The following is a 17,642-nucleotide window of genomic DNA, read 5'->3' on the forward strand; positions in this document are numbered from 1 at the left end:
TCTGTTCCCTAGGTAATAAACTATATAGTCCTTGCCTCAACTCCTACCTTAAAAATACACTGATAACATTTAGATTATATTATTTTGATGCGTTGGTATTGATTTTCTCTGCAAAAAGGATTAGGAAGTATACAAATGGTATTTATGGAAAGTGTCATTCCAAAATATCGACATGGTTTTTTCAGAAGAATTGTATGGCATTTTTAAAAAATGCCTATTTGTAAAAATAGTTCTTATTTGTGGTGCTGATGCAGATTATAACAAAGTGTAGATATTACATTTCTCCAGAGATTACCAGATTTCTCAATAAAAAGTCCAGGTTTTTCTATAATTTTTTGGTTTTCAGTGATGTTATTAGAGAATGAAGCAAAGAAGGGAGTAATTTTTATGTTAATTTAATTTCTGTGTATCTGTCTCTTTCAGTCCAGAGCACAACCACCAGAAGAGAATAAAAGAAAACCAGTTTTGGGAAAACTTGGCAATCTTTTCACTGCTGGGAGAAAGCGGAATAGCAGGAATGGATCGGAGGGTCCTACAAACTCAGTGCCTAAATTAGTATCTTCTTCTAAGCTGTTAGAAAGAGAGAAGGAAAAAAGTAAAACTGGCACCCAACCAAGAAATACAGATGGGTCTGTAGGGAGCTCACTTACAGAAAAAACACATGAGCCAGAGAATGACCAGAGCCAGGCAACTTCTCTTGACGCTGAGCTATCATCTTGCTTGAGCAACACTGAAACAGTGGCTGCACAACTCTGTGATGAAGGTGATTCATCCAAATTAGAACCTTCAGAACAAGAAAGAGACACTTTCCCAGATCCCACAGCTGCTGCCAAGGACCTGCCTTCCAAGCCAGAATATTCCTCTAGGCAAGAGAGCTCAGAGCTCCTTGCTCCCAGTTTGGAAAAACTTTCAGGCAGTAGTCACCCAACCGAGGAGAATGAAAGATGTCTAACCAATGGATCCCTGGGATGTGCTGAGGAAAGAGATCTCGGGCCTGAAGACTTCAAAGGCCATCCACCTGAAAACTCTTCCGTCTTAACCAGCTTACCTAAAGAGTTGAGTGGCAATTGTCTGAGTAACTTGCACACTGAGAACACAGACAGTAAACCTGAGGTCTCGAATGCAAACTCAAAGACTGTGCTATGTGGTCCAGATTCCAAAGGCACGGAGCGCGCACCCCCAGCTAAAGTTTTAACTTTGGATATCTATCTGAGGAAGACAGAGGAGGTGTCCCCCGCCGATGAGCCAGTGGTTGTTTCTCTGGCAGAAGACGATTGCAGCGATCCCGAGGAGATGGAAAAGCGTTCTAATGGCAGAAGGTCAGGGAGGAGGAGAAAATCTCAGAAATCGACTGACTCACCCAACGGAGATAAAGTTCCGGTTGAGACTCACGCTAGGGAGGACTCTGTGTTCGTGGAGGATGTAGCACCCGATGCGGTTGCAGAAAAAAGCTCTGGAGAAAAGAAAGTAAAATCGCCCCAGGCAGCAACTGCAGCAGCTGTACCAGAAAGGAGCGCCTCAGCATCTGGCAACCCCGACCCCAAGACTGGGGCTGCTCACCTGAAAGGACACCAGAGAGGGGACTCGGACAAAAGCAGGCAATCCCAGCTCCCCACCGTTTCCCCGACCAAAAGGAAGGGCAGAAGCCGCCAGTCCGAAGCCAGCCCCCTCTCCCCTCCGGGGGGTTACAAGAATCCAGGCAAAGATTCTCCTTCCAAAAAGCAGTCTGGGACGGCCCCCGATGGGAATTCCGCTTGTACCCCCAAAGTAGTGGCTGGGGACAAGTCAGCCGCCGCCCTCGGGCAGGGGAGTGAGAACGGAGAGGAAGGGGCAGCGGCTGCCAAGGTTATACCCCGCGAGCTTACGGTGAAGAGCAGCACCTTGCTGCCCGAAATCCGCCCTGAGCACAAGAGAAGCTCTTTCCTCAACAACTTGGATGGCAGAGCGGAGGGGGGCAGAAACAGAGGCGAGCTTGGGAGACTGACTGCCAGCTCCGACCCTGACAACTGCAAACACAGAAGCCACTTGGGTGCTACCCGAGCAACAGTAACCACCAAGATTAACCTGTAAGTAACTGCTCGGGCTGAGCTGCTCGTCTGTCCGGGTGCCCTGCTTAGGATCGGAGTATCGGAGGGTGTTGGGAATTTAGTGAAATGATTCCCGTACTCTTGGGATGGGGGAGTGCCCTTAAATTTGACTTCAGTGGCTTAAACTTGAATTTAAGGAAGTGACAGCCCAGCGAGCAGCTAGAAGTGGCTCCTGAAACAAGATAAGGTAGCCTGCTTAAGACTCCTTTAGCGAACTAAAAGATGATGGGGGGGGGGGCGGGAGGGGGAATAATTGTTCTTTTTTCTTGAGATTTCGATTCTTTGTGAATTTGTTTAAGGTTGGCTTCAGAGTTATGCCTTTTAAGTCAGGTACAGAGAAACGAGCACATGAACTGTTTGACTATTTACTCAGTCCCACACATTGCCAGGCACAGGCTTCTTAAAACAATGACAGTAACATTTTCTAAACTTAGTGAACATGTGGTAAATTTGTACGGCAAAGCTGATTCTTTTTGCCCTTAGTTTACTCTCCCAGAGACCTGTAATGAAGAAAGCACAAGGTCTTGGAAAGCGAACTGATATTTCCATTCTGTATTAAGTGCCTGCTATGGGCCAACCCAGGGTTCTGGAGCTCTGAGGGAATCATCTCTTTACCTGCCTTTATTACCAGTCTGGAATAAAATTGCTTAGTCATTTCTCTCCCTGTTTAGTGTTAGAAATCGCCATGCTATTTAGCCTACAGGCAGGTTGAAAAACTACTTTCAATTACCAGATGAGAGATTTGTACCTATCTCCTATGATTACTTAATCTCCAAAAGATTTGATAAATAAAGGGAAGAGAATGGAATCACAGAATTTGAGGGCTGGAAGAAACCTCAAACACCACTAGGTCTGGCCCATATACAAAGGAATTCTCAGTAGACTATGCCCAGCCAGAGGTCATTTGGCTTCTAGAGTTGAGGACATGAAGGCGGGGAGATTCCCTCCCTCCCAAGGCAACACAACCCATGGTTAGGAAGTTTTTACGAAAATCAAGTCTAAATTGACTAAATTGACCTCTTCCTAACTTCTACCCATTCTCCCCCTCTACATGACCCCTGAACAGTTATTAGGACTATTCTCTGCTAGTTTTGTTCCTTCAACACAAAGGTATTAAACATCTACTGTGTAAATCTCTGTACATTGGAAGTATACAGAGACATATCAGACACTTAATAGACAATTAATAGTCAACAAGCATTTCTTTTTTTTTTTAACCCTTATTTTCCATCTTTAGAATCAATATTGGTTCCAAAGCAGAAGAGTGATTAGGGCTAGGCAATTAGGAGTGACCTGATTTGCCTAGGGTCACATTGTGAGAATGTGTCTAAGGCCAAATTTGAACCCAGGACCTCTTGTCTCCAGATCTGGCTCTCAATCCAATGGAACACTTACCTGCCTCTCAATAAGCATTCTTGAAATCGGATTGTGCTAGATGTTAAGAATAAAAATATTAAGCAAAATCATCCCAGCCCTCATGGAATTTACATTCTTTTGGTAAAATAGAACATGCTGCCAGAAATGCAGTATATATACAAATAATTTGAAGGAAAGAATAATTTGAGAGAGATATCAATAACTGAAGGGAATCAAGAACAGTCTTGAAGGAGGTGATGCTTGAGCTGAGCTTTGAAGGGATGGGTTCTCAAGACTGGATTCCCAGAGACAGGTGGGAAGAGAGAGAACAATCCAGGCATGAGGAATAGGTGGTACAAAGTTGTGGAGGTGGGAAATGGGAATTTCCTACATGGGGAGAATAATTAGCAATCATCTTGTCCAGAGAGGTAAAGGGCCTTTTAAATGCCAGAATTTGTACTTTTTCCCTAAAAACAATAGAGAGCCATTGAAGCTTCTTGAGCAGAGAAGTAACATGATTAGACTTGCCTTTAGGAAAATCCATTGGACAGTTGTGTGGAGGATGAAAGGCTGGCAGCAAGGAGCATGACTGGGGAGGGGGTGGTTAGGTCTGTTGAATTAATCCAGGTGTAAAGGGATCAGGGTCTAACTAGCCTGGCTGTATGAATCTAGCCAAGGGCCACGGAGGAGGGGCTTTGTCAATCCATGAACTAATTGGGGAGAGTGGAGATGAGGAAGAGAGGCTGACTTCTTGGTTCTGAACCTGTAGGATCAGAAGAATGCTGGTGTCCTCTACAGAGATGAGGAAATGAAAAAGAATAATTATGCAAGCGCCATTTGAATATTCCAGCTCCAAGTTGGGAGAGTTCACCCCTGAGGTGGAGCTGGGTCTTAACGGATGATGATGACCTAGATAAGTAAATGGGGTGGGGAAGCCATTAGGAATAGGTTTATGGTAGGTAAAGGTGAGACTGAACAAGAGCCCCCAAACAATTACAGAGGAGTAATCAACAATGGACATTATTTTTTTCCCCTTTTGAGCCATAACATTTCAATAAGGATATAGGATGCCTATATTTCAAATAATGAAATGATTGTTATTGACAGAATTTGTTTCTTCCTTCTTCCTCACCTCTTAACACCTTGTTTCCCAGGACTATTAAATTGATTTCCAAAATTTATCTGACATCTTCCTTCCCCTCCTGTAGGAGGATTATTGCCCACCCCCATTTAGATCCACCCTGCTGGATTTCAGTCAAAGTTCAAATACTGCCTCTAACACTACCAGCAAGGCAGTTAGCCTTTCAGCATCACAGTTTCTTCATCTGCAAAAATGAGAAAATTGAATTAGATGACTTCTAAAGTCTCTTCCAGCTCAGGAGTCTGCAATTCCTTGGACTGTTTGGAACATTTTTCAGGTTTAATTTTTGCTACCTTCACCCTCCCACCACACACAAAGTCCAGTCAATTTCCTAAAATTCGCACCCCCCCCCCATACATCTTTAATCCTTCCTCTTTTTTTCCTGTCTTCTTATTTTCAACTCATTTCTGTTTATCTTTATTAAGGACCAGTTACATGGAAGTCACTGAGTCAGGCACTGCAGATAATAAAATAAAATCGGCATTGCCCCTGATGTCCAGTAGTGAACAAATTACTAGAAGGGGAATTAGACTTAATACCCAAATAAGTATGAGAAGGAGAAATTGAAGCCTTGTCCGAGAAAATAAAGGAGAGCTCCCTTTGAGCTGGGGGTGTTGGGTTGGGGAAGGTTTTGTAGAAAAACTGTCCTTGGAGCTGGGCCTTGAGGGAAGAGGAGGATTATCAAAGGAGGGAGTGCATTCAGGCCTTGAAGGTTAGCTTCTGTGAATGGATGGAGGCAGAATAAGAATCAGCAGTGAATATGCTGCCTTTATAATAAAGAGTAAAAAGAAAGGAAAACAAAGAGAAACAGTTCAGCAAAATTAACTCTCCTATCTTCCTGGTCTGTGTAGTGTTCTAAATCTATAATTCTCACCCTTACAAAGAAGAGTTGTTGTTTGTTGTTGCTCAATTGTTTCCATCCTGTCTGACTTCTTGGCAAAGATACTGAAGTAGTTTGCCATTTCTTTCTCCAGTTCATTTTGCAGATGAGGAAACTGAGGCAGACAGGGTTAAGCGACTTGTCCAGGACCTCATAGCTAATAAGTGTATGAGGCTGGAACCTAGGTCTTCTTACTTTTGGTCTGGCACTCTATCCATTGCACAAAGAAGAGAAGGAGGTACCTTCTCTCATCTCTTCTAAAAGTTTTGATCGGTATAATTGCATAGCAACAAGTTTAGATTTTTGTGGGTTTTTTTTTCTCCATTTACCTTGCCATGATGTATATAATTTTCTATCTTTTTACTTCCTTCACTTTGCATGAGATTTTCTAAGTCCTCCCATGCCTCTGTATTTTTTCATATTTGTTTCTTAGAGGGATAGTAAGATTCTCTTATGCTCATATACCATAATTTGTTCCTTATTCTAAGCCAAGCTTTTATAAAGTTGAGTATATTTATGGCCTCTACTTTTTACTCCCCACTCACAACCTGATTTCTGTGCCCAGCATTCTATTGAAATCATTTTCTCCAAGATTCCTAAGGAACGGCTTTGTCCTTTCCAAATCCAGTGGCTTTCCACCCCCTCCACCTAGACTTACGTGTGGCATTTTTGACATCATGACCTATATCGACTTCCTGCACTTTTCTTGTCCCTTGGCTTCCATGCCAATGCAGTGTCATCATTATCCTGTCTATTTTTCTGTCTCCTGCTGGCTTCTCACCCTTCACTAGTCCATTAATGATTCTGTTCAGGGCCATCTTTTCTTCCCACTTTTCCTCCCTTTTGGCCATCCCACCCACTTCTGTGATTCCATTGATTTCCTTTCTGAAGATCAATCCCAGATTATGTCCACAGCCCACAGCCTTTCTCCTGAGCTCCATATATCTGCCTGTTGGATATGAGGATATTTGAGGAACTGTTGCATCTTCAAATTCATCTTATCCAAAACTAACTCCTATTTCCTCCCCACCTCAAAGTCTGCCTTTATTCCTCATTTATTGGTTTCTGCTTATGGTAATTCCAGATAGCTGGGCTCATAAAGTCATCTTTGACTCTTCCTTCCCTTTCCCTCATCTGCCACAGATAATTAGACTCCAGGGTCCTTTGATTCTACCTATGTATTATCATTCCCATCTCCCATGACTGACCTTCACATACAAGCTCAGGCCCTTCTTGCTTAGAGAATTATACCAAATGGCCTTGCTTCTAGTCCATTTTTTAAGCCACTGCCTATTTAATCCAATGACTGATTTTTTTTTATCTTGTCACTTGTTTTCAAGCACACTCAGCAATTCACTAGAATAACAATTTCAGAGTTAGAAGGGATCTTGGGAGACATCCAGGGCAACCCTGCCCTGACACAAATCTCTACTCTAATAACCTGACTTGGAGACTTCCAATATGGATGATGGGGAAAGCAAAACCTCCCTAGAAAACTCTAGCTCTAATATTAGGACATTGAGCCTAAATGTATCCTTTTTTGGTGACTTTTCTGTCCTGAGACCAAAGGAATAATTGACTGACATTCAGATACTTGAGTCTTTTCCAAACTAAATATTCCCAATTCCTTCATGGCATGGTACAGGAAGAGAGGATGGGTGGTGATGGGCCAAGGCCCCCAGGTCACATTAATAACTTGGAACCTCCCTAAAGAAAAAAGGAAGGAGGAGAAGGGAAGGGAGGGCCTTGAGTGCCAATCAAGTCCATCCTTGCAGGAATTTAACCCAACATGAACATGGCTCTTTACTTGCCTGGTCAAGGAAATGGGTCCAGAGAAGGGGGAGAAAAATGAACATAAATTCTTCAACTTTCAGTCTTCCAGAGGCCATGGGGAGGAAGAAGCCCTTAGGACTTCTTGGCATCTTGTGTGTTCTGGCATTTCAGGCCACTCAAGTCAAAAGGTTTGAAAGTCTTCAGACTGAGGTTAGGGACTTTGTCCACCAGAACACGCTTGCTGCCAGACATCTGGTTCCGGAGGTCTCGTTCCACACACTGCCATGCTTCAATGAAGCGCACGCTCTCCTCATGGGCCGGAGTGAAGATCTCACTGCTGTTGCTTGGAGACTGGGGGCAACTATTCCTTCTGCCATTGTAGACGACTCTGGAGACGGGGAATTGGTCATAGCTGGGGGTGTCTGATCCAATCACACAACTTGGATGCTTGGGTCTCCTCCTTGGCTTCCGGCTGCTGTTGAGAAGGACAACTGCTTGCCCAGTTTCAGACCTCCACCAACATCTCCTCCCCACCCCCCTTTTTTTAAACCTTTGCCTTCTGTTTTAGAATCAATACTGGGTTTTGGTTCTAAGACAGAAGAACAATCAGGCTAGGCAATGGGGGTAAGTGACTTCCTCAGGGTCACATAGCCAGGAACTATCTGAGGTCAGATTTGAACCCAAGAATTCCTGCCTCTATACCTAGTTTCATCTCCAGTCACTTTTCAGGCACTTCTGACTTAGATTAAGTGTTCAATCCATTCAAATCATCAGATCCTTTTAAGACCTGCTGCCATTAAAAAAACAAAACAAAACAAAACACCTTGACCTATCCTATAATAAAATATTGTGTATTGGTTGCTAGATAGAAGAGTGGTAAGGTGATATGTGGCTAGATGATAGAGGTTAAGTGACTTGCCCAGAGTCACACAGATGGGAAGTATCTGAGGTCACATTTGAACCCAGGACCTCCCAACTCAAGGGCTGGCTTTAAATTCACTGAGCCACCTTGCTGCTCCTTGACTGTCATCTGTTGATGCCTATGCTTCTGAAGATCCCTTTTGGAAAACAAATGTAGGATCTTACATATATCCCTTCTGCATTTCTACTCCTTAGATTCAGTCCAGTGCTAGAGCCCATTTTTGGTTCCTGCCTCAGTTATCTCAGCTCACTTTATCATCTGCTTTTCTAAAATGTGGGTTAACTAAAGCTAACAATTCTGATCTGTTGGTTTAGCAAACTTGTCCAAAAAAGGCAGTGAAGTTAGTGTGGCATGACCTACTAATGATGAAGCCCTGCTGGCACTTTGTAATGACCACTTCCTTTCCTAGGTGTTCACTTATCTTTTTAATGACTCATCCTACAGTTTTCCCAGGAATGAAAGTCAAGCTCACTGGGCTGCAGTTTTCAGGCTCTCATTTGTTCTCTTCCTGTTTCTGAGATTTATCTTTGTTCACCAAATTAAACATGGCATTTAAAGCTCTCCAATTTACTTTTCCAGCCATATTTTACAGTGTTTTCCTTTGTGTATTTAAAAGACATTTTTTTCCTGCCATTTGCTATCTATTTCCCATTATTCCCATCCTTAGTTGTAGACTTCCTTCCCTCTTTCTCCATTGAATCTATCTGTTCTACAGTGCTAAGCTCAGGCATCCTCCATCCTCCATACAATTCCTTCCTTATTTTTTCTGGCCTTTTCTCCACCTAATCCTCCCTAGCTAAAAGTATTCATCAGATCTAGAGTCTAGAGCTTCAATGAAAATTAAAGATGAGCTAGTGACACTCAGTTATAGATGAAGAAACATAAGCCTAGGAAGGTGAAATAAATCTCTCAAGAGTGATGGGTGAGTCAGTGGCAGAATTGGGCTAGAACTTGGGTTTCAAAATTCAAGGTTTTCTCCTTCGTCACCATTGATCTTTCACTTCTCAAATTTTTTATAGCATTTAACTTCCCTTTTGCATTTATTGAACCTGACCTCATACCTGTTTTATATTCTAAGCACCTAGTCCAGAAAACTTGGCACATAGTTTACATGCTTAGTACACATTTCTTATAATGAATGGAACTGAGTAACTATTTGCTATGCCTCTAAGGGTTTTACAGAGTAGGAGTTCTGTTTGGTAATTTTTGGAATGAAAAAATTTTTAATGAATAACTCAAAATTATCTCAACATCTGTAGACCAGGAGACCTTTGACTCAGTTACTATTTGTTCTGTAGCAGCGTCAGTGAGGTAGCCTTCATGAATGACGCCCATTATTTATAGAACGTGTAGCTGAACTGTCAGGATAAGCTGTAGGAAAACTTCCTGAGGCTATTCAGGAAGCACACTTACCTGTCTTCCAGTAAAAAACCCAGAAATGTTCAATCAAGAGGTCTGGAAAGGATAGAGACCTAGAGAGTGAACTTCTCTGTCTGGCATCTCCTTTGTAATTTACACCTAGAGAGTTTCCTGGACCACTTGCCCAATGTCACAGAACCCATATGGGTTTGGACATGGGACAGGAACCAAATATTTCTAGCTCCACCCTGGGTTCTCTAGTGTTCCATGCTGTCTTTGTGGAAAGCAAAGAATTTCATAAATTCATAGAATTTTAAATCTGGAAGGGGGGCCTTAGAAATTCTTTCTTTCTCTTTCTTTCTTTCTTTCTTTCTTTCTTTCTTTCTTTCTTTCTTTCTTTCTTTCTTTCTTTCTTTCTTTCTTTCTTTCTTTCTTTCTTTCTTTCTTTCCTTCCTTCCTTCCTTCCTTCCTTCCTTCCTTCCTTCCTTCCTTCCTTCCTTCCTTCCTTCCTTCCTTCCTTCCTTCCTTCCTTCCTTCCTTCCTTCCTTCCTTCCTTCCTTCCTTCCTTCCTTCCTTCCTTCCTCCCTCCCTCCCTCCCTCCCTCCCTCCCTCCCTCCCTCCCTCCCTCCCTCTCTCCCTCCTTCCCTCCCTCCCTCCCTCCCTCCCTTCCTTCCTCCCTTCCTCCCTCCCTCCCTCTCTTCCTCCCCTCCTTCCCTCCTTCCCCTCCCTCTTTTCCTCCCCTCCTTCCTCCCTCACCTTCTGTTTTAGAATTAATATCAAGTATCAGTTCCAAGGCAGAACTGTAAGAGCTAGGCAATGGACATTAAGTGACTTGCCAGGATCACACAGTTAGGAAGTGTCTGAGGACAGATTTGAACCCAGGACCTGTTGCTTTATTCCCTGAGCCACCTAGCTGCCCCACAATATGCAATAAATACTGGTTTATGAAGCGTTTGCTTGTTTGAAGTCCAGATTGTGTTAACTGTGGTTATTTTTTTTATTATTTTAACAGTCCAAAAAATGTTTTTCATCTATATTCTTGATTGTAAATTTGTGATGGTTCGAAAAGCGAAGGTGAAATACTGGGTTCCATAAAAATACTAGTCAGACTAATGATTTCTTTAAATTCATTTCATAATTGAATGTTGCGTATTTAAAGCCCCTCTAGGAACATTTCATCTTTGGAGGATTTCCCTTTCATGTGATCGCTGTGGTGTTTTAGCCCGTGCAGCAGTTTCCCCTCTCATATTAAAAGGCAGGCGTTGCATCGTGAATTACAGGGTCCTTCCTTTTAATCAGAGTCACTCCTTTAATTGTAGTGACTCTCAGTCAGTGTCCCATAATAGCCAGAAACCAGGTTGTGAAATATTTTGATCTTTATGTAAATATTTAATGGTCAGCTGGGCCTTAACTTCCTGGCTGGAGAAGGCCTGCCTGGCATTCATGTGCTGAGGCAGGCTTTGGGGATTTTATGTTGGGCAGAGTTGTGTCTTCAGCTTTATTAGAATTCTTGTTTTATTCATTTTGCCCTAGTTTAGGCTTATACCTCCCATTTAATATAATAATAGTCCATTAGCTTTAAAAAAAAAAACAAAAACCAACTCTACCTTCTGTCTTTAGAATCCATACTGTCAATTCTAAGGTAGAAGAGCAGTAAGGACTAGGCAATGAAGGTTAAGTGACTTGCCCAGAGTCATACAACTTGGAAGTGTCTGAGGTCAGATTGGAACCCTGTTCCTCCCACCTCCAGGCCTGGTTCTTTAGCCACTGAGTCACCTAGCTGAACCCTGATATCTCTGGAGATACTCTGACCTGATGTTGAACTACTCTCAAATTCTTATTAGAGTAATTTAATCTTGTATTCCGTCACCATCTCTTAAGTCTCCGGATGATTTACATTAACATTATAGACTTAACAAATATCCTGGCTAATTGGGAATGAAATAAAGTGTTTTGGCTTTATCTCTAAGCATTTATCATTAGCATTTACAAATCCTTTCAAAAGCCCTGAAATGTTCAGAAACAGATGTTCCATAATATTTTGTTCCTATTTCATAATTTTAAAACTAATTGTTGCATATACCTATTTTTAAAAATTAGATTTCAAGTAACTCATTTGTTTCATTTCTTGCAGCCCAGCCAAGCCCAAACATGTGGAGTTGAATTTCAAAGCCCCAAAGAATCTGGAGAGCTTGGGAAATGATCATAATCCATTTAGCCAGCCAGTTCATAAAGGAAATACTGCCAACAAGATTTCCTTATTTGAAAATAAGCGTGCTAACAACAGCCCAAGAAACACCGACAGCCGGGGTGTGAAGAGTGTTCCACCATCAAAGACTTTTGTTGGTAGAGCAAAGCTTAATTTAGGAAAAAAATCCAAGGAAATTGAACTACTGGAAAAGAGAGGAAATATGCAAAATAATCACCCAAATGGTGGGTTGTCAAAGGAAGTGTCCATGGAAAAGAAGACTATTCCCCCAGAAGAACATATTCTGCCAGTGACTGCAAATAGTGGGGAGACGACTGCTGATTGTCAGCCTGGCCCAACTGAGAAAGCAGATGTTCAAAGAGACCCCTCCTGTCCTTCAGAACAAACAGACGCTGCTCAGATTCCCAGTAAGGATGTGGAAATCCTTGCAGAAAACAGTTTGAAGACTGTCAACAGTACTGGGCTTGTGTTAGAAAACAAGATTGACCTGGATAAGGAAAGCAAAGATTCAACTCAGACAGTCCCAATAAAATCTCCTGCAGATGTTCTTGACTTGCATCCTGTAGTAGAGATGTCTAATGGTCCTTCCATCCCACAGTCAGCATCTGTTTCTATGGCAGCTAGTGAAGATACCTCTGTCCGTTGTGATGGGGATGCAGCCCCTGCTGGTAGCCATTCTGGCGCTGATCTGAAAGAGTTTTCTCAGCCATCATTGGGATCAGGAGGTCGTGCCGAGTGTGACTTACCTGCCTCGTGTGAAAATAGCAAAATGACCCCAAATGAACTTGGAAGAGAAGACAGAAGCCCTGAGTCTGTGGAGGATCCATTAAACTCAGAAACCTGTGAAGATAAGCCATCCAAAGTTCGTGTCCATGTTAGGTCTTATGTGTTACCCGTGGAAACTGCTCAAAGTCGAGCCCCACATATCATTTTAGATAGTTCAGAAGTTGAAGAAGTTCGAATGACGAGTTATTATAATGATGGAGATGAAGTAGATGCTTCTCACAGCTGCACTTCTGTAAAAGATGGGGTGCCAGACACTAAAGCCACCTCACCAAAGGATGTGGAATGCAAAGGAGAGCACCCAGAAAAATCTAGGCTGCCACTGGAGTTAGAGAAGACCGTGTCCATCCAGGCACCAAGTGATGACAGCAAAATAGTCATGGCAACCGAGTCAAGCCCAGCCAACTCGCAGGGTAGTAAAAGCAGTTTAGAACTTTTACCAAGACCAAGTCAAGACATCCAAGATGTTGAAGGCAGCCCTGCTAGTGGTCTGAATGTTTCTGTAGGGAGTGATGACAGTACTTTTGATTCTTCGGCCGATATGGAAAAATTCACAGAAATCATCAAAAAGATGGACAGCTCCATTTGTGTGCCCCAAAAGAAAAAGAAGGCCAGGATACCAAATTCTCCTGCTCCCCATTTTGCCATGCCTCCTATTCATGAAGACAACTTAGAAAAAGTGTTTGACCCCAACACATTTACTTATGGGTTGGGGAAAAAAAGAGAAAACCAGCAAGACGCGTCACCAGGCTTACATCTTTTCCAAGGTCTGGATACCAAATCTAAATTGAGACCCAAGCGTTCCTCTGCGGAACAGAGCATACTCTTCAAGTCTGCGAATACATCGACCAAAAACGAACTCGTAGAATGTCCAGAAACAAATGGAAAGGAGAATAAGGACATCGCAAATGGTGGAATTAAGAGATCTAGGTTAGAAAAAAGTGCTCTTTTCTCCAGCATGTTATCTTCTTCCGCTTCAACCCCAGAAAAAGTCTTTTCACCATCAGTGACATCCGTCAACACAATGACCACATCTTTTGGCACATCTCAGAACAGTTCTCTCTTGCCAAAGCCAGCTGCTTCAAAGATTGGTTCTGATGGGATACCAGGCCTTTCCGCTCAGTCCAGTAATTCAGAAAATGAGCTCCACAGACTTCCATCGGCCAACTCCTCAAAGATCTTCAACTTTGACTCATCGAGTAAATCACTGTCAGGTTTAAGAAGTCCAAACTATGTGGAGAAATACTTGCAAACAGGTGAAACAAAGAGAGATCCGGATTCACGGAACAACCTGACTTTAACAGAAACTCGATTTTCTGAATTTTCCAAGCTCAAGAACAACAATGGCATAGAAAAAACAACTTCATTAGAAAGTACTCTTAAACCACAGATGCCAAACTTTGGGAGCAATGATACAGATTTCATGAGTTATCTAAAACCCAGCATCTTTGAACCAAGTATTTCCTTAGCTGGAATGACATTATCAGACACTCCGGTGAGCAAAAACTTTTAACTTTCTTGGGGGGAAATTGTCATTTGTGGTGTAAGGCTGTGCTTTTATTTAGGCTGTAGAGTAACAGCTGACTTTATAGTAACAATAATAATAATGATAGCGAACGTTTACATAATGCTTACTGTGTGCCAGGTTCTGTGCTAAGAGCTTTACAATTATTATCTCCTTTGATCCTCACAACAACCCTAGAAGAAAGGTACCATTATTATCCTCATTTTACAGTTGAGGAAACTGAGGCAAACAGAGATTAAGTAATTGCCCAGGGTCAGACAATCTAGTGTTTGGGGCCAGATTTGAGCTCAAGTCTTCCTGACTTCATCTATGATGTTTATCTAATGAGAAGTAGCACAGATAGAGCACAAGCTCGCCTTGAAAACTGGAAGTCTTGAGTTCAAGTCCACCTCTAATATATAGTGAGCTGGCTTCTTGCTACTCTTTGTAACTTTCTTTCTCTCTTTTTTTAAACTTTTACTTTCTTTCTCAGTAACAACTCTTAAGACAGACGGGCAAAGTTGGCCCTCCAAGGCCAAAAACTCCCTCTGGCTCAGCCAGAAGGTTGCTTTAACCTCTTTCCTTCTCTCCCTCTCTCTCTCCCTCTAATAATTTCTTACTCCTGTTAAAATTAAATTACCATAAAACTCTAAAAAAAAAAAAGACAGACGGGCAAAGGTTAGGCAAATGGAGTTAAGTTTGTATAATGACTTGACCAGGGTCATACAGCTAGGACATGTCCAAGACCAGACTCAAACCCAGGTCCTCCCAAGTTAGGGCTTGTGAGTCACCTCTGCCCCATCACTTTCTAGAATCATTCTTAAGATGATGAGTTTCAGAGAAGCTGCTGAAGTGAATGGATGGGAACTCATCTGGGAATTCCCTATACTAATAAAAATGCAGGTCTGATCCTTACCCATCAGATGGGGGGGAGGGGGAAGCAAAGAGGAGACTGTGCTGTGAGATAGTTCTGCTTAGGTACTGGTTCTCTTTAGAAGACTAGAGCAGAAGGATGCTGGACCCCCACCCTGACCAGGCTCTGGTCCCTGGTGGTCCAGCCTATGGACTCTGAAGACTCATAAAGAAACTTAGTTTCAATGAGCTGTGGTCTGAGTGCCCCCCACCCTTTAATGTGAGCCTTTTCTTTCATCCCACAAGAACTAATAACAAAGTGTTAATTCTTGTCTCAAGTATTTTCTTTTTGTTCAGAATTGAGACTCCCTTCAAAGAAACAGAACTTCTCTTTGAATAAGTGCTGAGAAGAGTTGATTTACATTCATAATGGATCTTTTAAAAAAGATTGTTATAGTGATGACTTCCAGATGTGAGATATGTATATATACATATATAATGTGCATTTTATACATATAAATTTTTTGGGGGGGAGTAGTCATCACCCAAATAAAAATTATAGGAGAGTTTTATAGCACTTCACCTTTGACTTTTCCTGCTGCCTGGGAGCTTTGGTCTTTGTGAACTAACCTTGGCTTTGCTTTAATGGAAGCACTTTGTAAGCAGAAAGATATGGAAGCTTGGTTTTCAAGTTAATGAGCCCAATGAAAGAGAAAAAGAATAAAAACTTTACATGGTCAGCTCACCCAGCATGGAAGTATGGGGATGTCTCCTTTGAAGATATGTGGCTATTCCTGTGGAACTAGAATATCTGGCCAGATAAGTCCATAATTTAATCACAACTCACTCAGGCAAAACACACATCATGTGCAGAGTGCTATGTTATTCTGCCAGCTTTTGTAAAATTTCCTTTTTTGGTTAAAACAAAGAGAAACTGTTACTGAATGTACCTTCAGTGTCTATCTGTTTTCAAAATGTAGAGTTGAGTAATTTTTGAGTCATGGATCAAAACTCATTATGAAGGGCAGCCAGGTGGCTGAGTGGACAGGATAGAAAGCCTGACTTTTAAGATGAAGAGGTCCTGGGTTTGATGACACATCTTAGCTGTGTGACCCTGGGCAAGTCATTTCACCCACATTGTCTTCTCCTTTCCTCCTCTTCTGCCTTGGAACCAATACTTAGTATCAATTCTAAGTATCAATCCTAAGTTAAAAAACCCAACTCATTATGTGTGAACAATAGCAACAAAAAAACCCTATTCATCATTACTCAACTTCCTTGCCAAGAATCATTTTCAAGACTCATTAGTTTTTCAAATGAGCTCTCTGGACCCCAATTATTTGCATGAGTGCCACCCACATTTACCAGTGCTATAGTCTCTGCCCTATTTTTCCTGATATTCTCATTTCACTAGGCTTAGAGAACAAGAGCACCTGCTGATAGGAAGTCTAATTTCTATTAAGAGTGGAAAATGAAGTGAGCAGAAATAGAAGAATGCATTCAGGGTTTTTTTAGAGCTTTTCATTGTATATACTCCTTGGTTTACTTTCATCCTAGGACCACAGACTCAGGGTTTTTGGTAGGCATTTAGTCTAGGACCAAACTTAAGAAGGAATCCTCCTTAGAGTATGTATATCTTAAAGGTGACCTATAGAAGAGCTGTTTTACCATAACTGAGACCCCCTTGACTAGCCAGCCTCTCTCCTGAGCACCCCTCTTCTCTCCATCAAAGGCATTTCAGTATCAAAGATTTTCTTATGTGTGGGCTCTAGCTAGGTGGTCATCAGGTATCGGTGGCTAGACAGACACATGAGAATTAAAGAATTTTAATTAGAAGTGACCCCTGTGACCATCTTGTCCATTTAGGAAGGGGCATCTAGTTCAACTGATATCTAAGTAGGAATCCCCCCAAAATGGCCATCCAGCTCATGCTCGATTACTTCCAGAGAGGGCAGACTCGCCTCTTCTTCAGGCAGCCCATCATAGGTTTGGGTAGCTCTGAGAGTTGGGTTTTTGTCCCAACATCTAGTCTAAATAGATCTTTGCAACTTCTACTCGTCATTCCTTGTTTCTTCCCCAGAAGGCCCAAGCTTCAAAGATGAATCCCACTTCCAGACAGCCCTTAAAGGATTTGAAAATGGCTCCCACATCTGTCTTCCCCTTGCTCCTCCTCAAGCTCCTCTCGTAGGATACTGAAGGGCCATTATTCCATTTCTAGGCTAGGTTTCAGCTGAGTATTCTTTGGCCCAGACCCAATATGAAGTGATGGTTGTATCATGCAGAAGAGAGATTAGACTTGTTCTGTTGCATTCTAAAGGGTCAGTGGGTGGACACTGCAAAGAGGCAGATGTGGGCTTGATATAAGGAAAGACACCCTGATGACCCAAGCGTTCCCAAAGTGGGGTGGGCTGTCTTAGCGGAAGGAGATTTCTTTTCCTTTACTGGTTTTGGGTAGAATCCAGATGACTGTTTGGCAGGTATGTCATGATGTGCAAGTCTTCTCCAGGCTCAGGATGCCCCATTCCTTCAATGGTTTCTCTAAGGTTTAGATGGCCATTGTTTTGTTTTTGATCCTGGGCCTGTGGACCTGGGCTTATTTTCATGGTTGCTTTCCCTGTCCCCTTTCTGGCTGCTTTGGGATTCTTTTGTTTGTTTCTGTTTTTTTGTTTTGGTTACACCTATCATTCCACATCAGTTTATCTTTACTCCTCATGCTTTCAAATTGTAAGCCAGACTTATCTTAATATTTCCAGTTCAGCTACTGCTGAGACTTTCT

General features: G+C 42.2%; 2 protein-coding genes across 3 annotated transcripts in view; one reads left to right on the plus strand and one right to left on the minus strand.

Moving 5' to 3' along the window:
* CRYBG1 (crystallin beta-gamma domain containing 1) overlaps positions 1 to 17,642 on the plus strand; it is a 245,273-nt gene that overhangs the window by 188,554 nt on the left and 39,077 nt on the right. For both annotated transcript variants that reach the window (XM_007484389.3, XM_001378406.5), the window contains 2 exons: positions 424 to 2,066; positions 11,653 to 14,005. In XM_007484389.3, coding sequence (XP_007484451.2) covers positions 424 to 2,066; positions 11,653 to 14,005 — 3,996 coding nt within the window. The remainder of the gene's footprint in view (positions 1 to 423; positions 2,067 to 11,652; positions 14,006 to 17,642) is intronic.
* On the minus strand, positions 7,298 to 9,481 carry LOC103097105 (mapk-regulated corepressor-interacting protein 1-like). The gene is made up of 2 exons (XM_007485179.2): positions 9,444 to 9,481; positions 7,298 to 7,712 (listed from the first exon to the last, which is right to left on the minus strand). Exons 1-2 carry the CDS (start codon positions 9,479 to 9,481, stop codon positions 7,370 to 7,372), a joined length of 381 nt encoding a protein of 126 aa, XP_007485241.2. The 3' UTR covers positions 7,298 to 7,369.

This window comes from Monodelphis domestica, chromosome 2 (assembly GCF_027887165.1).
Source record: "Monodelphis domestica isolate mMonDom1 chromosome 2, mMonDom1.pri, whole genome shotgun sequence".
NCBI classification, from domain to species: domain Eukaryota; kingdom Metazoa; phylum Chordata; class Mammalia; order Didelphimorphia; family Didelphidae; genus Monodelphis; species Monodelphis domestica.